Source organism: Cygnus olor, chromosome 15, assembly GCF_009769625.2.
Source record: "Cygnus olor isolate bCygOlo1 chromosome 15, bCygOlo1.pri.v2, whole genome shotgun sequence".
In the NCBI taxonomy this organism is placed as follows: domain Eukaryota; kingdom Metazoa; phylum Chordata; class Aves; order Anseriformes; family Anatidae; genus Cygnus; species Cygnus olor.
Window position 1 is genome coordinate 3,139,894 of NC_049183.1, and position 27,615 is coordinate 3,167,508.

Below are 27,615 nucleotides of genomic sequence, written 5' to 3' on the forward strand. Positions count from 1 at the left end.
GTCATCTGTTTCAATGCTTGAGTGTCCTAGCAGTGAAAAACTTTTGACTTGTATCTGATGGAAATTTCTCTTCTTTCAAGTTATGATGGTTGTCTCTTGTCTTCCATCTGGGTGGCCCTCTGAAGAGTCTGACTCTGTTTACTGGATAATACTCCCTACCCGTTAATGAGAAGGAGATGCATCTGCCATTAGAAAACGTCTTTGTAGCTGATCAACATCCTCTGGCTCGCTAAGCACTAGTTGGTAAAAGAAGCCAGCCAACAACTGTGCATCAGATTTTTCAAAAGTTTACAGTTGCGCATACCCAGATTCCATGGAAAGCAATGACAGAGAGAATTACAAATGCTGATAAAAGTTCAATGGCAGCTAAATATTTTTCACTCTCTAAATCAAAATGTTGATCTTTGTAACCTTTAGGCTTTATTTTAGGTCCAAGTGAAAATAAAGACACTCGAGTCAGTAGGTATGTAACTACTAGTATATTTTTCTGAGCATGTATTATAGGACCATTCATAGAATCATGGAATCATAGAATCATATAGAACATGATATAGAATCTATGATTCTATAATTCTACTAGTATATTTTTCTGAGTATGTATTCTAGGACCGTTCACTGCACTGAACAGCTGACATATGGTAAAATAGTAAATTGCTATATGCCTTTATGATTCACAGATGAGTGCCTGTATTTCCCAAATGTTTTGCATGCCCATAAAAGAGATTTCTGCCTCAAATTCAATAAGAGTACAGTTTAAACTGATGTCAATCTTGGGTTACATTTTCTAAATATTACATTTTTTTCATCTTCAGTAAGCATGCTTATAGGCACCAACATACACATGCTCTTTTTCCATATTTTTTTTAATTAAAAATAAATAATTCTTTCATATTATGATAAAATGACAGAATTAAAAAAAAAAAAAAGAAAAAAGAAAAAAATATGAAAATGCAGAAAGCAGATATTCTTTTATTCTATTTTATCACACTCAAGGGCAAATGAAGTTGCTGACCTATTTTTTTTAGTTCATGTATTGATTACAATTTTATGAGAATATGTAGTAGAATACAGCAAATAGGACTAGGGGAAGGAGGGGGTAAAAATGCTTATAAATCTGTCCCACATTGTTCTCTTTCTTTAATTGTAATTGTCTGATGAAAGTTCCATCAGTTTCTGTAATTAACCTAATGGTCTAAATGAATTTCCAGATCACTGGTTATTCACTTCTGTATGAATGCCATTGCATTGAGTTTAATTAATACAAAGTAAGTTCAACGTCCTTTGTATCATTAGAATTCTGTTTCAGTTAAAAATATTTTTTCCTCTTATTTTTTTGTCCCATTTATGGATTTGGGTGTTTATTCTCTAGCCATACTAAGATATTGTCTAGTATTTTTATAATTAAAATATTTTGAATTGAATGCTCTTCAGATTTCCATCCTCAAAATATCAGTGTAGATATTTTTTGGATTTATCTTTTCAACTATTTTTAAACAGAATTCAGTCAGTGCTAAATTCATAATCCCATGATATGCCCTAGAACATCTTATTTGTCTTGATATTCCTTTCACAGAAATACATATGACAGATAAGCACTCACCAGAGAATACTTTTTCTTTGCATCAGACAGATATTAAAACAATAAACTATGTTGCCCTGGGATTTTAGCTTATGAGCAACTAGAAAACAACAAGGCAAAGATGAGATGTTTTTGAAAGGTGGGAAGGCAGTTCTTTCAGAAAATTCCCTAGAAACCTTTGGTCCTGTAATATTTTTGACAATAAATATTTTTAATGCTTAAGTTCTTTTAAAGCAAATGAGAAAAATTCCTAAATGTTCCAAAATTATCCTAATAATCCTCCCGATTCAGACTTATTCATTAGGTGCCGGTAGAGAATAAAAATCTGTAGCAGAATCTTAAAGGATAAATTATATTAAATTATGGGAATTTTGCTTTTATAGATATATATTTTATATTAAAAAGACTTATCAACACATATATGATAGATACATTTGCTTTTTTTAAAAAATATATATACTTTTTTTTTCCTGTGAGTATTTTGTGTCATAGGTGGAGGATGGTTCCAGTGGATAGTTCAGGACTTTGTTGATATGCATGGAACAGATGAGGAAAATCATAAATACCAAGTATGAACACCATATCCAACAGAAGGATTTAGATTATTTGAGGATTCATTGTTCTGTAGAAATGACAATTAAGTAAAGCTTGTCTATTCAATGTTTCTTTTGAATATCTTTCCTTAAAAGTAAGTTACTTGGCTTATGAAATATTTGTGAACTAGTTAAAAAACTGCTCTGTGAAACTATTTTCATTTTTTTCTATTTCACTAAAAGCATTCCAGGTTTTATTTTACTGAGGAATTACCAATAGACTTTGACATTTGTATTACATTCTGGGATATTTCCAGTACCAAAAGATTACATGAGGAAAACATAAATTTTCAAAAGGTTATTTAAAATGGACTTTTGAGCAGAATCTTTAGTGGAAACATTCTATTCAGTTGATTTTTTCAGGTTTAATCTGTTCACATCTAATTACCTGAAAATAGAATTGTAATGATGATCCTGTTATGATATTATCTTGAGACTCCAAGCAACCAAAGCTTAGGTGCTCCTGGCAGTTAGTACATCCATTTCTGGGTTTTGCATGTAAGACATGATTGACCATATTCAATCTAAATGGGCATGTACTTTATGGTAATGACATCAGTTATTAAATTTTTGTGATTTCATTGTTATGGTTTTTATTAATTTATTTGTTGAGATTTTATTGTTGTTGATAGGGGAGCAACTGTTTAGTATGTTTGTCTTAGTTGAATTGAATTGGTATGTGGGACAGGTACAATTTAAAGATTGGGCAATCATATGATATAAATAACTTGCCTATGTTGTAGTATTTGCAAATTAAATGTAAAAAGATTTCTGCAAATTAAATTTTTAATTGCTCTGTTTTCTCTTAGCCTAAAATGGAATGGCAGGTCAATTCATTACAATTAATATATATATATCAGTAGATTGTATTTACATATTTTTCTGGTTTTGTCTACTTTTAATTGCTTCTTATAGAAAAAAGTAGAGTACCTTTGCAAATGAGTTATGTGAATAAGCCAACAAAGTGCTTCCTGAATTAATAATAGACTTTTTTTTTGTTTTTAATATGAATTGAAGAGAGAGAATCTCCTGGTAGTAGCCCAGGAATAACGTTAAAAGTACCCTTCCTGGTCCTCATGTTAAAATACTGTTTAGTGAGTTTGCATGAAAATTTTAACAAATAAGATATCAATAATAGTAAGAAAGTGAAATTTACTAATGGCTTTTTTGTCCGTCCCCCTTAAGGCAAACTTCAAGAATTTAAAGCAAAGGAGACATGTTAAAATTACTAGTAGCTTTTTTAATGCCAAAAATTTTCTTAAGGGACAAGTATGGAAACAATGGTCTCTGTTACCAAAATCTTATGACCTAGGTAGCCAGCTAAAACAGAGGACCTGGGGAAAGAATAAACTGCTCTGAATTCAGACATTTTAAGCACACAAGCTTAGCATACTTACTGATTCAGTGATTTTTTTTTCTTGGATTTTTTTTTTATTTATTTATTTTAAGGGAGTAAAGATTTTCAGTCATGAAATGACAACGCTTACATGAGGAGAGGACTAAGGTGGGAAAGGCATTTTGTAAGAAGTTATTTTTGAGGAGGGACTTAAAGGAAAAATGGTGAAGGAATGACATAGGCAGGGTTGGAGGAGTTAGTTTCTTAGCAGTTATGCTAAGAAATTTTTATTGAATATAAGTCTTACAGTCTTCTACTAGAAATCAACAGGTTGCACATATAAACAAATTCAAGAAAAAAAAAAGATATAAATACCAAAATGCTGTTGAACACTATATTTGAGGTTCAGTTGACCTTAGTTGTCATATATGATGTTCATTCTATGTAATGAGAACAAGGTTGTTGTTTCTTTGTTCTGAAATGCCTGTTTATCTTTTCAGATTAGATTTACAATTTTTATAATGCTGATTTGGAATGGAGTTATTCCAAAATATATTCACTTGATTTCAAAATCAAGTGAATTATGTCTTATTATTAGACAGTTTTCTATGGCACTTTGATTTTGAAAACCTTTTTCAAGCAGTTTCTGTTTAGCAAAAAGGACCCTCATGATTGTGAAACTCAACATTTGTGCTGTAGTGGAGATAGGCTACAGTGATCTACTTACGTCACTTTTAAAGTTTTCTAATCAGATTGTAAAGTCTTAATGGTTTTATTTACTTTTAACGTCATCAATATAACACAATTTGGGTTGTTTCTATAAGGCCTTTTATATTTCAAAATTAAATGTTTTAGTAGCTTGAAGGGTATTTATCTAGATACTTCTAGCTTTGCTATAGGAAAACAATTCCTTTCTTTTGAAAGGAGTTTCATTTAGTAGGCTGCATTTACTTGAAAGTAATCTTAAAAATAAATAAAAAATAAAAATTAATTTGAATCTAAGCCATCAGTTGAAAAATGAATTAATATTTACTGAAAAATATTCACACAAAAGTCTGTGATGCGCATCACTAAAATGTGCAAGTAACTAAAAATAAAGAAAACAAAGAAGTCTTATTGACTTGCATTTCTTTAACTGTGGAATTCATTAAGAACACTTTAAACATGTACCATTCACATGCCAAATAGGTACTGTGCAAAGTTAGAGAGGTATCTTGTCTGTACTGCTAATAAAAGGAGTTCACATCTGTACTCAGTTTCCTGTTAAACATTGCAAGAAGCATAGCTGCATATAATAAATATATTTTAAAATATGAAAACAGGTAATTACAAAAAAATATTTTACTATAAAGAGTTATGATGAACTTTGTAGTAGATCAGGAGAGATTCTGTTAGGCCCTTTTATCCAGAAAAAAAAAATCAAAATGGGAAATTATTGTGCAAGTACGCAGTTGCCAGTAGGAGGAAAGGTTAGTTATATAAACTTTCAATGTACATGGTAATAGTTTCCTCATTTTCTGAGAATCTTAAAAGAATTGTTAAAAGATAGTACAGACAGATTGTGGTTATGCTTAATTCTTTGAATAATATCACCAATACGTCATTGGTTAGTCAGATAAGGTTGTGTTTCTAAAACAAAATTATACTCTCAAGAGTTTCCCATGACTGCTTTAAGTGCTTCATTCCCCTTTCTGGTAAAATATACCACAATACTTATTACAGGACATCTATTAACCAGTGCCAATAGGTAAGGTGAAACTTATGCAGAAGTCTAGGCTGGAGTGAAAAATAAATTTTTCTGAACCTCCATGAAAGCTATGAGTACCCTTCTGCTTCCTGATAAAAATCTGCCTGTATCTACCCATCTTGACCTTCCTTGTCTGTGTAGTTGTGTGGCTGCTGCTTGCTTTTTTTAAAAACAGCTTACTTTATTAGCCAGGAAAACCATTTCAGTGGGCATTGGTACCTAGTTTGCTTCCTGTGCCTGTTTTACTTAGTGCTTTTACAGGTATATGTTTCTTCCAGTCAGCAAAGTAATGTATGTGGCCGTCAATGTGTTCTTTAAAGTGTTTTTCTTGGTGTTGTATTACAGCCACATTTCAGATTGGCTTTCTTTTCTGCTGTAAACCTAACATCATCTTCATTGTTTTTTTCTTGGTAGCACTGTCTGAAATTCTTGTTATAGCATTTTCTGCATTCTCCATCATGGTATATTGCCCTTCTGCAACTGTTTTCAGGATAACTATCCCTTTACCCTCTATAAGTGTTTTAAATGGCGACTAATAGTTCATCAGTAAGATGTATTGTCATTCTGCAGCACTTGTAAATATGGATTTCATTTCATTCCTTCATTTTATTATTATTATTTTTTTTTCAGTGCTTTGCTGTTTGTACTTATTCTAGTGTTAATCTGTGTAGTGATGATGCAGTGTGTCTGAAGTGGTACAATGAAGAGTATTATAAAGAGAGATGTATACTGAATTGCATGCCACTGGCAGTTTTTTAATTTGTACACCATCCTACTATTGGGTAGTGCAAGATGACTAGGAGGGTGCTTATAACATCTTTTTATAGTTAATTGTGGATTGTATCTTTGTCCTTTGCTTCAAATAATCCAGATCATGTTTGACCAAAGACAGCTGTGACTCTCACATGACATTGTGTTATCTTGTTAATGGAGATATGGCACTTGGCTTTTGGCAGTACTCATGGTTACCTGTCAGGACAATAAGATGTCAGGACTTAATCCTCTCAGAATGCAGTGAAACAGTGACAATTACTTTTTTTTTCCTTTTTTTGAACATGATCTATGATGTTATTGTACATAATATCCATTGTGTTGAGTCCTATATGCAGATTTCTTGTTTGCTTGACTTTGCATCTACAAAGGATCTAGAAAGATGCCCTACTACTCATTTTCAGTAACTAGGGAAACACAGTTGACCATGCATATCAAGTCATTCTGTCAGTCACTTGGACAGTTGTTAATTTTATGGTTTTCAAGTTTCCCTGTCACATCTAGTTCCAAAAAAGACTTACTTTAGTGTCAGCCTTTCTTATATTGGCAGTTTAATAACAGTTGTTATTAAATCATGGCTCTTAAAAACATGTTGTATATAACAGAATTCTTAGAATCATAGAATGGCTAGGGTTGGAAGGGACCTTGAAGATCATCTAGTTCCAACATTCCAAGTTCTTCCTCAACCTGAATTTCATACATAACTATTTATGAGGTATTAATATTTTTATTGCCTATATGGTTCTCTGCATGTACAATTATTTTTTTGACAATTACTCCACTATGGCTTGGGTTAGGTTAGCCAACTAGTTTTTCCCTCTGTCACTTCCTGCTTAAAATTTTCCCAACACAGCAATTTTCTGACAATGTTCTCTGTTATAGCTTAATAATTCTGTTGAGCTTTAGTGGCTTGGATATATAAGCCACTAGGCAATCACGCATTTACAGGACAGTCAAAAACTCATATGAGTTTTGACATACAGAATATCAAAAATGTCACTGTATTGGATGATATTTTAAATTTAGTTCGTTCTTCTGAAAATCATCACAGGCTATATTAAAATTTTCCTTTTCCCCCTTTTTTTAACATGCTAATGGAATAACGGAGTTCTGTAACTTTTACAAATCTCCCCACTATTAAAGAATCCTTGTGTCATCTAGACAGAACTTGTCACCCTGTAATTTACTTTCATAAACAAACAGCTGATTTTTTTCGTCTGTGTAGTAGTGCTATTGTTCATCTAGTTTTCTACAATCATGTCCTTTTTACTTTGTCTCAGAAATCCTGTTTGTGAAAACATAGGGGAAATTTTCCATTTGCTTGGAACTTCTAGATATCAGTAACCAAGAACACAAGACAAATTATTGATCACTTTGAACATCTACGCTTGAAGATTATTCTTTAATTTAGGATCAAATGAGGCTCCTGTATCTTTTCATTTGTGGTCTAGTTGCTTTGTTTTTGTTTTTACCTACTGAGCATTTTCTTGTTTGTTAGCAGTTTCTTTTGTGAAAAGTCAACTATTCTTTGTAACATCAACTATGCAATGCCCTTATTTAGTTATTAAGTACATCATATTTGACCAACAGTGTAATTACATAGCTTAACAAAAAAATCTCAATTATCTGTTCATTTTTTTATTCCTCCATATCCCCCATTTTCTTCTGCTTGTTAGGAGAAATCCATTGATGTCTGGGGGACTCAGGTGGCCAAACATACAGGTTAGTAAAAGGATGAAATGTGCAGGAGTTTCTAACAATCATAGAATTACCGAATGACCAAATCACAGCATGGCTGAGTATGGAGGCCCCTCTGTGTCCATCTGCTCCTCTCCCTGCTCCAACAGGGCCACCCAGAGCAGGGGGCCAAGGCCCATGTCCAGGTGGCTTTTGGACATCTCCAAGGATTAAGATTCCACAACCTCTGTGGGCAACCAGTTCCAGTGCTCAGTCATCCTCACCATAAAAAAAGTTTAGACAAAAAGATAAGACAGTGTCCAGGTTTTGGCATCAAGATTTTTTTCTAAGGGTTATAAATTCCTGACATACAGTGGTGTCAATATATGTAGAATCCAATGGTAGTTTGTTTATTTGTACATTAGAGAAGATGGAAAAAAAATAAAAAAGAGAATTTTAATGCCATTTATACTTAAAAGTATTATAAAGAAATCTAGATGTGTGTTTAGTTTGTGCAAGTAATTTTTGGTATAATAAACCAATTGGATCTGGAAGCAAATTTGTGGCAAAGATAATCAAACAGCAAGTTTTGTTGGAACAGCCAACTATCGTTATACAATTTAGTATAAGAATAAGCACATTAAATAGGTGGTTGCTTTTTTGCTAAAATATGCTATGCATAGTTTTTGAGTGAATTTGATTATGTTGATGATGTGGTGTGGAAGAAAATTACAAATCTTGTTTTTCAAATATCTGAGGATTCAATAGGTGAAAACCTGAAAACAGTGCCTTAAACCAGCTGCCAATGCCTGCTCTCTCTAGAAATATTTGCATAATATTTCAGGGCACACTTAACTACAAAAAAAAGTCACAAAATTTATGTGAAATTTTGGACTAATTTGGATTTGTTTGGAAACTTAATGCAGTAGTGTTGTGTGAAGGGATTCAATTACAGTGTGCAGTGTTTTGTAAGTAACTTTCTCACATAAAAAGTTAATTAATCAGAGCTGTGTCAATTTCCTTGTGCCATGTCAATTTACAGCAAGGTAATTAATCACTAATCGCCCAGCGTGCAGCAAACTAAGGGACAATCCGTGAGTCATTTATTGTTATTTTTTTCAAAATAAATGGCACACAGAGCCATGAAGAAACGCATCTTGCCTTTCATAATATTTTTATTGACAGTTTTGCATGTTGTAATAGACTGCAGCAACAAGCAGCTGTAGTTCAATGGAATATGAATATTAAAGAAACAAATGAGAGCAGATTTATAGGCCATTGCTTTTCTGTTATGTCAGTTTTGAGATTACACTGAGCAAATGAACAGTGAAAAATTACTCTTCCATGTGGAGAATGGTGATTAGACTTGTACATTAATTAGAGATTTTTGTTTTCCATTTCAATGCATTTCAAATGAGAACATCCTATAAGAAATTGTTTGTCCAAAATCCAGATTTATTCTTTCATAAACAACAGTGTTTAATATTGACATGTATTTCTGTACAATGGTAAGGAAATCATTGTTCCACTATTTTTGTTTTAAAAATAAATATATTGTTTCTATTTTGAATTAAAGAAATAGAAGGGACCAGTCGTGCCTATATTTGACATTCATGGCAAATTTCCTTTGAGTTCAGTTAATTCACAATTGGATCTCAGGAATAATCATCTCACAAAAAGGACAGGTGAAAAATTGTTTGTTGGTTGTTTTTTTTTTGTTTTGTTTTGTTTTGTTTTTAGTTTGCTAGAGCTTTCTAGAGCTTTTCACACTTTAAAGATATATATACATTTTTAAAATCCTTTTATTTTAAAAGCTGTAGTAATGGAGCTTTTACTTGCACTGCAATTTTTATTTAAATGTAAAGATCTACATGCATTGTCTTTAACACAGTTTTTATAACTCTTTTAAACAATGACAGGTAATATTACTTATTGCTATTAAGGTCAAGTGAAAACTTACTACAGAGTATACATCAGGATAAATTCCTGATTCTGTTCCAGAAATATCAGATAATATGATATAGATTATTCTGCTTAGCCTTCCTCAGCATGTTACCTATTTTACCTCTTTGTTCTTAATTTATTGTCCAGCACTTCTGAACTGTTTCCTCAACAGGAATCCTCCTAAACTATGGGAGTAATATGTGTGTGTCTTCCTGCATTTCTAACAGTTAAACTACTCTGCAGTAAATTAGCTATAAACTGATTTCAACACAGTATAGCATTAAAATTCTTCAAGATTAAACATTGGAAAACTCTTGATAGCAGATGACCTGATAGTTTGTACAAAGATTAGGAGTGATGAGAGGTAGATTCATTCATCCATTTTGATGGCACACCTTTCTTGAGGCATATGGCACACTCATACAAATTCAAACCACAGCAAAAATGCAAAGAATAATTGCCCATTAAAATGGCTGTATATTTTTATGGCTTTGATACAAAATCTGCCCCCTGTTGTTTTTTACATCTGCTACTCTTCCATTTATCTCAGAGCTTTAAGACTTTAATACACAGTGTATAACCCCTAAGTGTTTTTTTTACCAGGATGTGTTCCCCCTTTTTGGAGCTCAAGCTTTGTCAGTGTTCAGACAGTCTTTGTTTTCCAAGGCATATATTGAGATGTGGTGTCTAGAAAATCCACTACCTGTCATGTTCATTTAATAAAAAATGAATAAAAGCAATGCTTATATATATGATATCTGTTGGGAGAAATTCAGATATAATTAAATTTCATCTGTGAACACAAATATGATTGGGTTGAAATGGATCTTTCCCTCATACAGTCTTTAGAAACTTCTGTCTTTGTTTTTAACCTCATTATTATCACCAATGATATGTAGTTGGCAAAATTTGCCTTTTCCCTATTACAGGTCAGAATTCTAGTCATAAAATTACATTGATAAATTTAAGGTACTTCTGTTAAGAAGTGGAGTAGGATGTTTCCCAGCTGAGAGTTGAACACATTTTCAATGCCATTATAATAGAATTTTCACTGGCTTAGTTTCAGTAGTTAGGCACTGAGGCACTAAGGAAGGTTGACCTACAAACTTTGAGTCATTAAATGTTTACCCTTCCTGGCTAGTATATTCATTGCTTCTGGGGCTGGTTGATATTACTTAATGCTTCCTGATGGGAGAGCTCTTTTCATAAAATTGTTTTTATTAAGTCCATTATTCAATTGTGTTCTAGTGGCATTACTTCTGGTTATTTTGGAGGTAAGGATATTAAAAAGTTGGTAGCAAAATAAATTCTGTGATTATTGCATACTCCTAATCACATGATTTCTCAGTTGGGATGAGTAGCATAATTTTTTTGTTGAACTCAAATGTAGGGTGACATGATCTTGTCAATTATTATACCTCTGGCAATAATTGTAATCTTTAATAATACTACCTGCAATTAGAAGGCATGTTTTCACATACTCTGTTTTTCTGGCTGACCCAAGTCACTTTTTGGGAGAATGGATATAATTCTAGTGCATATATGAGCTCACTTTCTCACAGAACCATGCAGTGCCATTCTTAGTTCCATATTTCTCAGGCTTATCTTCCATTATGTCTTATCATCTTCTTGACAGAACTCCAAACCATTGTCCTAACTTCTAGATGCTTCTGTAAGATTTTCTAGGGTTTTGCTTTACTACAGATATTTTATGCTTCATGATTTTCTTAAGGAGGCAACACAAGGTGAGCATAGCAAAATGATGAAATAACTTCTGGCTTTGCATTCTAACACATCAGAAAATATACAGATCCTTTAAAAATGTCAGATCCCCACCTTATCTTACCATCTCCAATGAATGGTGGGTTTGGCCTCCATTATAGGTTCTGGATTTGATAAACATTTGGGGGCTAAGTAACTCTTCCTGAATTTCTTCTAGCTTTTTCTCCTCTTTCATAAGAAAAAGCACATGCAAAGAGAAAGACTTATTTCTCATTTTATATATATATATGCGTATGTATTAATAATATAATAGTATTTTTTAAAAAATATTTTCTGTTCATTTGTACTCACTCATTGATTGAGGTGCTCTGCTTTTGCACTGATATTTCTTTGTTCACTGCCAAAGATCTGTAATTTTTTCCAAGGCATGGCTATCATGATGAAGAAAGAGTATTTAGGATAAATGTTCAATTACTGCAAAATATATACTTTAAACCATCTGTGTGAAAGTTATATTGAATGGTACAATTAAAAGGGAAACAAAACAAAACAAAACACACTAGGAGTTCATGCTTTCATACAGACATATCGTCAGTGTCTGCCATATAATTTCTGCACAATTCCAGTTGGAATTTTCTTAGAGCTACAGTTACTCCTTTCTTCCATTATTCATACACGTCTAGGGTGTGAGCTGTATGAAGGAATTGGTGAATTAATTTCAAACAGTACATCTTACAGAAGAAAGATTGTCTAGGACCCTGAGTGTTTCACTGAAAGAGTATTGACTACTTCCTTGCTTTAAATATTGCCAAACGTAGATGTATCTACTAATAATTAATTGCTGAAGCGGATCTTTGAATGGGGGTTCCTAGATTATGGATTGGAAACCCGTAGTGTTGTTAGATACATTAGATAACTTGAGTTTAGACTTCTTTTTTTTTTGAGTTGGTTTGTTATTCTTTACTATTGCTTCCTTTTTCTTGGAAAACTGTTTTCTATCAGTATGTAGAAAAATACAGATGTACATGTAAGTGAAGAAGTTGTCCAAACTGCTCAAAGATTGTTAGACTTCATTATTTTTTTTGTCAGTGGCATTTAGGTCAGAGAAATTTCTCTTATTCTTGGTAGTTCAGGAGTGTCCCTAAGACTACATTTATTAAATCTAGCTACAGAATACCAACCTTCAGGCTTATCATTTAAGATATCTACCATTTCAGATATGTTTTCCTGGCCAGATTCTTCAGTGAGAGGGGCCTGTAATGCTCCAAGGCTGTAATGAGGTCAACAGAATGACAGTATTTTCCTTCATGTGTTCAGCCAGCAATATCTATAAGTTGATAATTTTTTATTTTATTTCAAATTTAAGGCTACTTTTAAAATTTACTTCTAAAACAGATGAAACACAACTTTGGATTGAAGTCAAATTTCAGACTTGAAAAGCTTATACATAATTTCTTCCATTTGTTTTCCTTTATTAGGGCATTTCTAAGCAATCTTTATTTATCTGTTTACATGCTTAATTTACATAATTCAATACAATGAAGCACAACTAAAGTAACTTGAGTGTCACCAGAGCAGGATTTAATTTTCTGTATCTCACTGATGAATTAGTTCCAAAAATACCTGTTCTAACACTGGCCAACAATATATGTTCAAAAGAGAAATGAATAATGAAGCATTGTTTAAAAAACTGGCAGAGAAAGTAAATTAGAAAGTTTCATTTTTTCTTTTTTTTTAAATTAAAATGTGAAAAGTTTTACAAATATTTTACTGAAAAAAATCTACGTAGTACTATATTACTGTTCAATTTCTGATGAAGATATTTTGTTTCACATGGAATGGTAATTAATGTTTACATTTACTTGCAATGACAATATAAAACTATATGAGTTTATTTCTTCTTTATATGTCTAAATTGTTTTTATTGGCTCTTAATATTATCTGAATTCGTGTAGATATTTCCAAACTATGTAACTCTTGCCTTTGAAAAAATAACAGGTACTATTATGAACAGAATATACCCCCAAATTCTGAGAAAGCTCTTGCTCTACCTTTTTTTTCAGTTGAAAAAAATGAAACAAAATTCAAACCTAATAATAATCAACTTTCTGAACAAAACTGAAGCTCATCACTGAACAATTTAGATTGAAAGGGGCTTTTGGAGGTCACCGGGTCCAACATCTCACCCCCACTCAAAGCATGGCAAACTTTGAAGATAAATCCAATAATGTGATGGAGAATTCTCTGGTACTCTAAATTTGAGCCTGAGCTGGGAGGTTTTGGCCTCAAAAGTCTTCTTTTAGCAGCATCAGCTACAACAGGCAGCATTGTTTTTAATAATGAGTGTCTTTTTGTGCTACCTGTTATACTGCTATATAAATTCCCTGTTTGCCATCTCCTAGTTGCATAAAAAGATTTTATGTTAGAAGATGAGGCCTCTTGTTAAAAGACTAATAATGTAGTTATCCAACAATGCCCTCAACTAGTTATGGGCCATGCTTTAATATAAGCACAACTATGCTGCTACATTACCAGTATTTTGCCTAGTTTTCAAACACCAGATTGATCTGAATATTTTATTTTCCTCTCCTTCTCTTCACAGTGCCAGGATTTCCCTACCCAGCTGCAACGGCAGCTGCTGCTTACAGAGGTGCACATCTAAGAGGCCGAGGTCGCACAGTGTACAACACGTTCCGTGCAGCAGCACCCCCTCCTCCAATTCCAGCCTACGGCGGGTAAGGAGATCAGCCTCTTTTACCTATTACCATGAATCTCCGAAGGCTGCGAACTGTGTAGCTGTGGTGCACGCTGATCGTGTCTCACTGCAGAAACCAACACAGCATGCAACCAATCCAAGTACTGGAAGTGGTGCACCTTGCACAGTGTATTGAAAAATGACTGTAATTTGTACTGCCATGGTTGGTGGCCTTAAGCATTTGAGGTGTCACATACTGTTATGTAAATGCTCTTAGAGACTAAATGCTTTGGAACAGGGAAATTGTTTCAGCTAAACATGTATTTTTGATGATTGCAAACATCTGGTTATTAAGGAGGTTGGATCAAGTAACTTCTTTTCCTTCAAATCATCCACTGAAAGTTGTCTCTGGACCTAAAGGCTTAGAGTTTGTTTTTTTGTTTTTGTTTCTGAGTTTAGTTTTTCAAGCTGATATTTTTACAAAGTTTGAAAACCGGGCTGCTTCTCTCAAGGCCATGTGCTTTCCAGTACATGTTTGTGTAAATAATAAGTCATGGAGTGAAGGTGACCTCTCTCTTTCCTCACTACGATGCTGTTCCGCAGCTCATCTGCTGTCACTTTGGATATCCCCCTGTAAGGAAGCTTGCTGCATAAGATGTGCTGAGACCCTATCTTCCTATTTCATTACAGTAGAAGACAGGTGCCCTTCAGTAGCTTCCCACCCCAGACTTCCCTGGCACTCTGGTGAGACAGGCTAGGTGAAGGTATCAGAGGCTAATTTTGACTCGATCCTTTCCATATTGTCAGAATGCAATAATTACGGGGCTCACAATACTCCAGTTCAGGGAGGGGTCTGAAATGTGTTCGCTAAGACATAAGGTCTGGAATTGCAGAAAGAAATGGGCCAAGTAATACAAAGCAATACAGAATGAGGCATAAGATTTATATTGTGATACTGTCATAGTATTGGAACCTGGTAATATTGATATTGTTTAATATTGCAATATTAAGGGAGAACCAGTCCGTTTCCATCTGCATTAGTTTGTTCAGATCCCCTACCACTACCAGCCTTTTGCAAGTAAGCTGACTATACCTGTCTGGTTGGAAGCAGTTTCTTATGAAACGTTTATTTGATTAAGCCAAAAGGCATGTCTTTTTTTTTTTTTTTTTTTTTTTTTTCCTGGAGGGGTTTGCAAAAAGAGCCAGTCAGCCACGGAGCTAAATTTTCAGGGATATTTGAGACATGCACTTTGACCATTCCTTCACATTGGGCAGTATCCCTTCAGAGAAATAAGCTGTGTGGAAAATTAAAATTAAAATAATGGCAAAATCAGGTTTATTTTGTTAAAGTGAAGTGTATATTTTTTTCCTTTAAGTGCTTTGTGTAGTTTAATAAGCTAATTTTAAGTTAGCTATTACTTAATGAAGACACCATGATTTTTGAAAAAGATTGCTTGAATTACCTTTGGACAAGGCTGGTATCCCACCAAAGCATCTTACTGTTGCCTAGACTATCTTCGTTAGAGGTAGTCCAGGTATTTGTATGTGGCAATGAAGGGAACAATTTTAGAATGTCCTATAGGACCAATTTCATATCTGGATGTCTCAGCTATGAAATGGGTGCTGCACATAGGAAATAAACATACTTACATATATTGCACAATACAAGCACAGACCCTATTTTCTGATTTTCCTTTGTGCTTTCAAGGCTTTAGCTGTTTACCAACTTTAAATTATAGGCTCTGTTGTCTAGGACCCAAAGCTGATTCCCGCTCTGAGCTTGCAGATGAGAGCAGCCCTACATTTCCTAAGCCTTATATAAGCTTTAATTTAAAAAGAATATTTGATGCAATCTTGAAGAATGCGAAGTGACAATATTCTGATTTCTTGTTCCAGTTTTCTTTAACTAACTTTTTGATCTATACTGCCAGCCACTAAGCTGACTTAAAGGACAATGGAGGTAGCAAGGGACTCATATGTATGCTTCGTGTGTTCACATACATGCACAGCTAAATTATTTTTGTTTTTCTCCTAAATATAACCCTTTAAAAATAAGTTATTCTGCTTTAGAAAGTTGTCTGGTTAGAAAAAAATGACACTATCCATCGCTACTTATTTTAAAAAGAAACTCTTAAATTTAAGTAGGGTGTCTAATATGCAAGGAGATCACAGCTTATGTTATTATCAGTTTTATGATTTCATGAATGCAACACCTGTGTTTAAGACAAAGTCATAAATTAATATAGGAAAATATATACCATTTATGTGGGATGCAATTTTTTAATTGTACAATAATTTTTTATTTTGTTAGTATTTGCAAAGGAAGTAAAAATACTTTCAGATCAGTAAGTAACTTACATTGCCTTTAATTTCAGGGGTCACATATGGGTGCACTCTGAGTTTGTGTTACATGTAAATGTTTATAGTTTAGTTAGTACAGTGACTCAACAGGAAGAATTAAATTTCTAAGTGTAATACCTGTATATTCTCATACAACTGTACTACATAGCTTCAGCATCTTTGGATACTATGTTAGATGTAAGCATTGTGAAATTCAGTTGTAAATTAATACAGATGCCTGCAGTGCAGTCAGATTCAGCAGTGTTTCAAAACCAGATTCCAAGAGGTGATCTCAGCACTCTTCTGCAGGAAGGTCTGACAATTAGGTTGGACAGTTCTCATCTCCCTTTATGACGTGTCGTTGACTTCGGAGAAGGCCATGCATTGATTCAGGAGAGAAGTTACATCTTTTCATTGGTATGATGACTTCAGGCTGTCTGAGATAAGCCCTTGGCAATCTAGGACTCTGCTGTGTCAATAAGTGTGTTTTCTAATACAGTCTGACACTGTAATTTCAATTGATAAGCTAAATTAAGAGTCTTAATTTAAATAGGTCTAAATTCAGAGATTAGTCAAGTTTATTTTTCTGTCCACATATGGTTTAAAATATCACATTGCTTTCTGATACACACATTTCCAACTTCTGCAATTCTTGGATCGGTGCAGAAATACCTCTCTTACACTCATCCACAGTTGAATAAATAAAGCTTTATTCTGAAATAATTTATTTGGCCTAGTGTACTATACCTTCTGCTAGTAACTTCATTGATATAGTAGTATAATTTGGAATTTCTTTGCAATGCTTTCCTCTGTGCTCACCCATTCTGTACTCTGACCTATCAAAGAGGCAAAAAGGGATTTACATCAGAAAAAATCCTTAATCAATGAAAGTAAGCTATAAATATGTTATTTTCAGTTACAATGTAAGTAGAGTCTGGGAAAACTACAGGGAAAATAAAGAGATCACAGAGAATGAATGAACTTGCAGAATGAAGCAAGCAACTTAGAATATCATTTGTTGACAAGAAAAATGGAAAAAGCTTTGAATGCTGTTTTGCTATTCATTTGGTAGCAAGCTTTCATTTTTCACTCAAGTAGCCCAGCTTATAGCCAAGCAGTTCATATGAAAATATTTTTAATGATTAAAAAAAGGAGTTGCCTCATACATTTTTGTATGATGTGTGAATTTCAATTATTTTTAACTTTGCAGTAAATCTCAGCAACATATAGTTTATAATATAATAACATATAACATATAGTTTAAAATATAATTTCCTTTTTTAAAAAGTACTCATGTAAATGTAGAATATAAAGCTGGTTTTAAATAAGTTACAAATGAACTATAATAATTGATTTGCAATAATCTTTTGCATGCTGATTTGTTTATATTCAGAAGTTTTAGAACTGAAATAATCACTTTCAAATTGGAAATCAAATGCAAATCTAAGAAAAGTATTTCTGATACTAGTGTGACAGCTTCTTACAAGTGTAACACTGTCTGAAGATTCCCTGCTGTGTAACAAAGACCTTCTTTCTTTTCAGTTTCCCTTGAATTTGTATTTATGCTTGTTCACTGATGTCCTATTTGATCCTGACTGTGACTTTTTCTTCTCAACAAAGTTAAGAAACGGCAGTGTGTCCCAATCTGTAAGGAAATCTGGAAGATCTTGTCAGTAAGCAAAACAAAGTAGCATGTATTCTTACGGAAATCTCTGTTCTGCTGTGCCTCATAGTCACTGGGAAACAGCAAATATGGCACACTTAGCTATGTCTAAGGAAAACTAGTGAATACAGGCATATTTAGAGACTCTGTTTTTTTTATAAATCAAGGACATCATGCATGCTTTACAATGTGTCTCTTTAAAATAAAGTCAGCGTTCATGAGATATGTAGCAATATATACATAATTAATGGCTTCTTTAGTTGAGAGTGAGGCGTTTCAACAATTCCTTGAGATATTCTTGTTTATTAACTCATGGAAAATCATTTTTAGCAACTGTGGCATCATTTCTAATGCCTCAAAATACTACAGTGTGCAGCTGGTTTATAACTTGGTATGTGTAATTCACTTACGTACCATAAAAAACTACTGAAACTGACATGAGGGAATAAAGCTTTGGTTTCGTTTGTGTGAGAAAAGAGAATATTAACATTTCTGGAGATCTTTATTGGGTGAAAATATTAGCTTCAAGACTGTGCTGCAGGAGGAATAGCAGCAAGAAATGGTCATGAATATGGCATGAGAGGTGCATGGAGGGCAGAGCCTGTCAGTGTGGGAGAACATAACTGTGAGCTATTGTCTGCTTATCTCAGGGGGCTCTGGGTATTTCACAGCAAGACTGGTAACTTGGTTGAGGAGCAAAGCAGTTACTAAGTTGATTAAAATCATTTCCTACCTTCCTTTTTGTGTGAGCTTTGAGGTAGGAGGTTTCGAGCATACTGCTTCTTTGGTCTTTCTTGCAAGCCTCTCCCTGGCTATTAGGTATTGTTTTGTACAAAATACTTTTAAAAGATGAACGTTAAAAAAAAAAGTTAAAAAAAAAAGAGGAAGATAAAAGTCTTTTTGCCTTGACTTGTGTCTTTCTAGGGTTGTTTATTGTATTTATGCTTCACCTACTAATTATATAAAGCTGAAGCTACTAGTAAAAGTACTCTTATGACAGATTTTGGATGCAGTTGGCAGTAATTGCCAAAAAAAAAAAAAAAAAAGAGAAAGAAGCAGGTTTTGTTTTCTTTAGCACACTACCAAAAATAGGTGATGTGATTTTGATACCTGCAATTGCTTTTGAACTCTGCAGAAACTGGTAGCTCAGCATTCTTGAAAATCATTTGCCAAATACTAAAACATGATGAGTATGCTGCTCCATCTTTAAACAGGTGTCAGGAAAACCTAGTGCCCATCACTGTATATCTGGTAGTAGTGCATCTAAAACTAACAAGAAGCCATTCTATTCTAGCATCACTTGCCTCAAGGTCTTCACAAGTTCAGCATGTGATGATGGCTTTGTGCATCTTCACATGCACTCCTTCTAATTCTGATGAACCTAATGGTGAAGTGGCTTTAAGTCCGTACCTCCACTTCTGGCATTTTTCCTGGGAGAACAGGGAATAACAATATGTTTTTCTCTCTTTCATGTTTCTGGTTTTGGGGCATGTAACAATCTCCTCTTATCTAAGAAGTTGTGTAGTTTGTGAAGAAATGGAAGATGGAGTTTTTAACTTCTTTGTGTAGTCAGCTTGGGGGAGAAGGATGCCAGCAAACAGATCTGAGTTGCAAGATTAGTTCCTGGGTTTCCCTAATTCTTGTTCTGCTGGGTGTTCCAGTCATGACCTCAGTGAATGAGAAATTTAGAGAAATGGCATATGAAGTATGTATTGTATTTTATGGATGTCAGTAGAAGTAAAACTGAGAGGCAGTCACATTCTGCAGTGGAGTGTTGGATCATGGTGGACAGGTGGTTTCCTGCATCGCGGCCACTCAAGGTAGCTGAGGGAACAGTCAGGGCCTGGCAGCCCTCGCAAGGGCGGCTGACAGGGCTTGGGTGGAGCCAGCAGTGCCCCCTCCCTGGTGGTACAAAGGCTGCCTCGGGAGCATGAGCAACCAGGAGCACAGTGATCAGTGTGGGCAAACAGGGCTTGGCACTTCAGTCATGGCATGGCACGGCAGTTTGTGTAGCAGTTTGAGCAGGGAGGGAGTAGTATGCCTCCCTACTCAGACCAGCTTTCCTTCTGGTTGCCTCCCAGACAGCAAACCCAGGCATGGCCTCCACCAGGAGGAAAGCACTCACCAAAGCGCTCACCAAAAAGGCTGTGGTAACCCAGAGCAAGTGCCCAAAGATACGTCAGTTCAAGCCTCTGGCTGCAGGGAGTGCCTGAGCATGATGCTGCCAATGGCGGGTGACAGAGATACTGCCTGCGTGAAGCGCAAGCAGGTGGAGGATCTGATCAGCCTGGTGGCAGAGCTCAAGGAGGAGGTGGAGAGATTAAGGACTATCAGGGAGTGTGAGCAGGAGATAGACAGGTGGAGTCACTCCCTGCCATGCCTGCAAGAAAGGCACCAGGGCGATACACCCCAAATAGTGATGGACCCCCTGCCCTGTCACTTTCAGGCAGAGGGAGGGGACCTGAGAAATGGAGAGGAATGGAAACAGGTCCCTGCTCAGTGGCACAGGTGAGCCCCCTCCCTACCCACCTCGCCTCCCCAGGTGCCCTTACACACTAGGTTTGAGGCCCTGGAGCTTGAGGGACAGGGTGGTGAGAATGTGGGGCAAAGTCTACACTGGAGGTTGTCTAGGGCAAGAAAGTCGACCCCATGACTCAAGACTTCCTCCAACAAGAAGGAAAGAAGGGTGATTGTTGTAGGCGGCTCCATTCTGAGGGGAACAGAGGGCCCTATATGTCAGCCTGATCCTACCCATAGGGAAGTCTGCTGCCTCCCTGAGGCCTGGGTCAGGGACATTACCAGGAAACTTCCTGAGTTGTTCGCCCCTCCAGTTCTTACCCCTTATTGATAATTCAGGCTGGCAGTGGTGAAATTGCTGAGAAGCCTGAAGGCTATCAAAAGAGACTTCAGGGGGCTGGGGCATTTACTGGATGGAGTGGGTGCACAGGTAGTGTTTCCTCTATCCCTTCAGTGGTGGGGAGGGATGCTTAGAGGACCTGGAAGGCCCAGCTGATTAATATATGGCTGGTGCCATCACAGGAATTTTGTTTTTTTTTTTTTGATCACGGGGAGGTTTACTTGGCACTTGGCTGCCAGTGGGTCCCACCTGTCTCAAAGGGGGAAATGGACTCTAGCCCAGGAGCTGGCAGGGACAGGGGGAACATGACTACAGAGGATAAGGATAAGGCTGAGGTTCTTAATGCCTTCTTTACGTCTGTCTTTACTAGACAGACCACTTATCCTCGGAGTACTCAGCCTCCTGACCTGGAAGTCTGGGACAAGGAGCAGAATAACCCCCCCACAGTTCGAGTGGAGACAATTAGAGACCTGCTACTCCACCTGAACTGTTACAAGTCCATGGGGCCAGATGGGATCCACCCAAGGGTGCTGAGGAGGTTGGCAGATGTGATTCCTGGGCCACTTTCCATCATCTATCAGTGATCATGGTCATCAAGAGAGGTCCCAGATGACTGGAGACTTGCTAATGTGACGCCCATCCATAAGAAGGGTTGTAAGGAGGATCTGGGGAACTACAGGCCTGTCAGCCTGACCTTGGTGCCAGGAAAGGTGATGGAACCTTTGATGGAACATCTTAGATGGAATAACTTGGATGCAATCACACAGCATATGCGGGACAACTGGGGGATCAGGCCTAGTCAGCATGGGTTCATGAAAGGCAAGTCCTGCCTGACCAATTTCATCTCCTTCTATGACTGGGTGACCCACCTGGTGGATGAGGGAAATGCTGTTGACGTAGCCTACCTAGACTTCAGCAAGGCCTTTGACACAGTCTCCCATAGTATTCTCCTGGAGAAACTGGCAGCCCGTGGTTTGGACAGGTACATTCTTTCTTTGCTGGATTAAAAACTGGCTGGACAGCTGGGCCCAGAGAGTAGTGGTGAACGGAGTGAAATCCAGCTGGCAACTGGTCACCAGGAGTGTTCCCCAGGGGTTGGTGCTGTGACCCATCCTTTTTAATATCTTTATTGATGATTTGGATGAGGGAATTGAGTATACCCTCAGGAAGTTTGCATATGACACCAAATTGGGGGAAGTGATGATCTGCTGGAGGGTAGGAAGGCCCTGCAGGGGGACCTGAACAGGATGGGCAGAGGCCAGTGAGATGAGTGGACATGGCTAAGTGCCGAGTCCTGCGCTTTGGCAACCATAACCCCATGTAGCACTACAGGCTTGGGGCAGAGTGGCTGGAAAGCTGTGCAGAGGAAAAGGATCTGGGGGTGCTGATTGATGCTCACCTGAACACGAGCCGGCAGCGTGCCCAGGTGGCCAGGAAGGCCAACAGCATCCTGGCTTGTATCAGGAATAGTGCAGCCAGCAGGATCAGGGAGGTGATCATCCCCTTGTACTCAGCTCTGGTGAGGCCGCACCTCGAGTACTGTGTTCAGTTTTGGTCCCCTCAGAACAAGAAGGACATCGAGGCCCTGGAACGTGTCCAGAGAAAGGCTACAAAGCTGGTGAAAGGCCTGGAACACAAGTCCTGTGAGGAGCAGCTGAGGGATCTGGGGTTGTTTAGTCTGGAGAAGAGGAGGCTCATGGGAGACCTTATTGCTCTCTACAGATACCTGAAAGGAAGGTGTGGGGAGCTGGGGGTTGGCCTCATCTTACAGATAACTAGCGATAGGACAAGAGGGAATGGCCTCAAATTGTGCCAGGGGAGGTTCAGGTTGGAAATTAGGAGGCATTTCTTCTTAGAGTAGTCAGGCATTGGAATGGGTTGCCTAGGGAAGTGGTGGAGTCACCATCCCTGCGGGTGTTTAAGGAAAGGTTGGACTTCATGCTTAGGGACGTGGCTTAGCAGGTGGCATTGGTAGTAGGGTGATGGTTGGACCAGATAATCTTGGAGGTCTCTTCCAATCTTAATGATTCTATGATTCTATGAAATGGAGAAGGAAATGAAAATGGAAAGAAATGTACTTTGTGTAAATATAGAAAATACACCCTTTCTATCACAAATTATGTCTGCCTCTTGATCCAGAAGACTGATTTCAACCAGTTTCTGTGTTATTCATCTGTTTCTTGTGACAGAACATACTGTATCATATATTATACATTTTAAACAGTTCCCAGCAGAATGTAAGTATGTAATAGGATCGTGGAATATCAGGGACAGGATGGTAAGAATAAAATAAAAATTATGAAGCTGGGGAGGGCAAAGGAAAAGTAACAGACTATTCAGGAACTGTTCCCCTTTTTAAAAGTAATTGATTGCAAATAACACCTTTAAGAAAGTTAAGAAAGAAGGATAATTAATATAAGCTACTACATCTACTACTTTAACATAACAGTGGTTATGTTTTTTCCAATAGATTTCTTTGGGCTCACAGAACCTTTCTTTTACTTGGGACTCTGCTTTGTACATATGTGCAACTGTTAGAACAAAAAAGCATGTTTTGACAGCTCATAGTGGTTTATGTCTCCCAGCTTTGTTCTCTGCAGCAACGCCCTCTATTAATTTGCAAATACTGTAATTTTTTCATGGCATAAAATGTTGAAACTGGAAAGACAAAAACCTGGAATTAGAGAACACTAAAAGGTGGAATAATGGTATTGTTAAGTCTCATACAGGAGTTCCAGTTCTATATTCACAACAGTGAAAGTTGTGTTATTAGTGTTGAAAATCCTGCCTTTGGTTTATTTTAGGTTATAATTGCATCTCTTCTATTACTTTTCTCAGGAAAGCTTCATATAAAAGGCATATTTTGTCTTCAGCAGGGATCAAAAAACTGGAAAATATCTTTAGGACAGTAAAGGTGACCCCATCAGCAAACAGAAAACGCAGAATTTTTATTCATCATGTGCTTGCTCTTAATTGTGATGGAGGGGAAATAGTGTACTATAACTGTGACTCCTACTGCAATGGCTCAAATCACGATTGTAATGCCTGTTTGTTGCACTAAATCCATGCATTTAATCTGCTTTAGGTTATTTATGCTAACTTGTGCAGATTGTTTGTATGGCTGAGAGTCATATATGCTTAGCTGGTAAGAAGTCACTGTACGAAGGTTTGCACATGCAAGAACTGTTTTATGCCAGATTATTTAACCCAATCCTGTTGAAAGATAAGGGTAGGAAAATTAATATAAAGACAGATGAAGTCCTCCCAGAATATTATATAGGTGTAATCTAAACTGCTAATGAGCTTGCCTTAATAAATTTACAAACAAACAAGCAAAACAAAACAAACACAAAACCAAACCAAAACAACAACAACAAAAAAATGCACTGCAGGTGTTTAATAGTTGGTGAGAAAACAGTTTCATATTTATCAAATATAATTTCAGGAAATGATTGCCACATATGATATTATTTAGATGCATGCTTTCTTATTAAATCAAGGTTTCTCTCTTTGAGTTTTCCTTAGCACAATAAAATCATAAAATACATCTGAATAAATCCCCATAGTTTGTTGTCCTTATTTTAATGCCTCCAGGTAATGCATTAACAGATCATCCATTCTTGGGTGCAGTAATTCAGACTTCAGTACATGACTATTTCCAGACCCTGTGTCAGTTTACAAGGAACTCAAGATTTATGTGTCTGCCAGGACAATTTTTTGAATATAAAATGTAAAAGGAGCTGTGGCAAGATGGGTTCCTACGTGATGCATTCAGTCTCTTCCCATGCTTGAGACATAACATCTGTTCTCTGCCTGCAGATTCAGAGAGAGAAAAGAGGATGATGAGTCAAGCAAATTACCCTTTGGAAAATAATATACTAAAGGAAAGAAAAGTGCAAGAGTAAAACATAGCTGTTGATGCTTTACACTTTTTCCTTCTGATGATGGGTGTGGTTAGAAAATACATTTGACTCCAGTGATAACATTCAGTCACAGGAGTCAACAAGTGACAAGGACGGTAAATAGAGAAAATATCCAAAATCCATGAAAATGTGAAGAAAATTTAGAGGCAAACTTCCAAAGAAGCTGAAGGTCTTATATTTAACATATCATATTACAAAAATGTATGGAGAAAATTAGATAAAATCAGCTGATTTCTTTTCAAAGTCCATGTCCTGCTTGGGAATGTTATACTCATTTGCCTGGTTCTGTCACTTCATCTTAATGCTAACCCTGTTTAGTGATAGAGTCATGCCTTTGTCTCACTTCTGTGTTGGGTTCTTCCTCCGGTATAACATTTATCAAGCAGTTACAGATTCAGAATTCAAAGTAAGTTTCCGTCTGTACCTGACTGAGCATTATATGTAAAAAGACGGCCTAGATAAATGAACTAACCTACCCAAGATTACAACCAGCTGCATTTGGGAATTTGAAGCATTTCAGTCCCTATTCATCTTGCAAGATCTTCACTATAAATTCACAAATCACCAAGAGGAGGAAGGAAATGGGTCCTCTTTTTGACACGTTCTCTCAGATGTGTTATTTCTGAATAATAATGTTCAATAATAATTGAAAATAGTATATTTTAATGTTATGTGGTGGGTTGATCTTGGCTGGCTTCCAGACTCTCACCCAGCTGCTTTCTCACACTCCCTCCCCAGCAGGACACGGGGAGAAAATAATATGATGAAGGTCATGGGTCGAGATAAAGACAGGGAGATCACTTACCAATTACCATCATGGGGAAAATAGACTAGAATTTGTGAGAATTAATTTAATTTATTGCTAATTAAAGTAGAGTTGGATGGTGAGAAACAAATATAAAAATTATTAACACTTTGTATCCATACTCCCTTTTACTAGGCTCCACTTCAGTCCTTCATTCCCAACTCCTCTATCTCCTACCCAACCTGAGAAGTGCAGGGGACTGGGAAGTGGGAGGTTTTAGTCAGCTTGTAAGAGTTCCTCTCTCCTGCTCCTTCCTTATTATACATTCCTGTTGCTCCAGTGTGGGCTGTCCCTGGGCTGCAGCTTCCTACAGGACATACCAACCTGCTCTTGTATGAAGTGCTCCACAGGCTTGCAGAAATATCTCCCCACGCAGGCCAACCCTGTGGCCTCTCTGCTACCAAAACATTGCCTCATAAACCAAATACACGTAAGGTAATATTCTATTTTTAAATAGTCAGTGTGATGCAGAATTAGATGATCACTTAACAGTTGAAGTGATCCATGATTCAAACTAGCATTTCCATGTCGTATAAATCTGAACAATTGCGAGGACCTTGTATCTGTTTTTACTTAGAACCTCGGTTTTTCAATACCAGTATTTTTTCTGGAATTAATCAACCTTGCATATGTTTAGTATTTCTGTAGCTGTATTTATAGAACTTAATGATAGTGGAGGTAATTAGTTCTGAAATATAATTCTGAAGCAATTCTTCTGTGCTGCCACTGCTAATTTTAAAGGATGAGCTCTAGAGCTAGTGAATAGGCATTAAAGGTAGTTTTCTTAAATACCCTTTTTTAGATCAAAAGAACTAAAATAGCACTTCTGTCTTCCTGTTGTGCACTGATTTATCATCACTGTTTCTCAGCGGTCATCTTGGGGAACTTCAGAATTCCAAGAGCAGAGAATGAATTGTCACTGGAATGTGGCATGATGGTGGCATTAGATACTCTCTTTAGATGAGGTATTTGGGGGGGTTCATTTTTCAGTAACCTCTTACAAATTTCTTTCTGAACTATATAACCACTAGGATTTGGATGTTGTTTTTTTTTTTTTTTTTTTTTAAATACTATTATAAACAAATAATCTGAGCTTTATTGTAATTTTGCGCTGTGTATACACAGCTGCCTATTATTGAAAATAATCTTGAGTTATACATTATGCATAAAAATGTACAGTTTTAGACTTGCTTTAGTAAGTGCTAATTTAATACAGTGTACAACAACACTGATCTGTGTAGCATCTTTTTGATGTGGAGGCTGAGTTTGTCCCCTTACATGAAGGAATGAGTAATCCTATCCAGAAGATACATGATTATTTTAAAAATGGAGTCCTTGCCCTTGGAATAAATATGCCTTTTTTTTTTTAAATGTGTATTATTTGCAAAACAAACTTGCTATATGAAATTCTTGATAAAAGCCTCTGTCTCCAGTAACCTTTGTATCATTTGTATATGATCTCATAAGACTCCTGTGTTGTTCACGATTGTGTTACTCTACCTCACAGTCATGTGGAATGTTTTACTTCTTACATGCAAACAGCTGTGAGGAAAACATAATATTTTAAAATAATTAGAATATCAGAAATGAAATGTAGGTACACTACAATGTAAATAACAGGTTTTCTGAAAACTAACAATGTAGTCCAGGTTTGCCATATTCTGCTCTTACAGAATTATGGAAAAAAAACATAAGTAAATCTCTGACCTTAACTGAAGCAGATGGCAGACTCTGATTTAAGTGGAGCCAGGTTTTCATATGTTATTATTCCATAACAAACTTTCATCATTGTTAAAGTATAATGTAGTTTATATGCATGTATGTGTACTTGTCATTTTCTCAAGTGAATCTGGCTTAAACACATACCAGTTCATCCCTGTGGGGTTTGGCCATTGACCTCAATAGATCAGTTATACTTCTGACATGAAAATTCTTGTTGAAATTGCAAAACAGTTTAGGCTAG

The 27,615-nt window shown here is 36.2% G+C and overlaps 1 protein-coding gene across 35 annotated transcripts in view; it reads left to right on the forward strand.

Moving 5' to 3' along the window:
- The window catches only part of RBFOX1 (RNA binding fox-1 homolog 1), an 861,472-nt gene that overhangs the window by 793,241 nt on the left and 40,616 nt on the right, over nucleotides 1-27,615 (forward strand). For all 35 annotated transcript variants that reach the window (XM_040574360.1, XM_040574366.1, XM_040574385.1 and 32 more), the window contains one exon: nucleotides 13,972-14,104. In XM_040574360.1, the coding sequence (XP_040430294.1) occupies nucleotides 13,972-14,104 (133 nt within the window). The remainder of the gene's footprint in view (nucleotides 1-13,971; nucleotides 14,105-27,615) is intronic.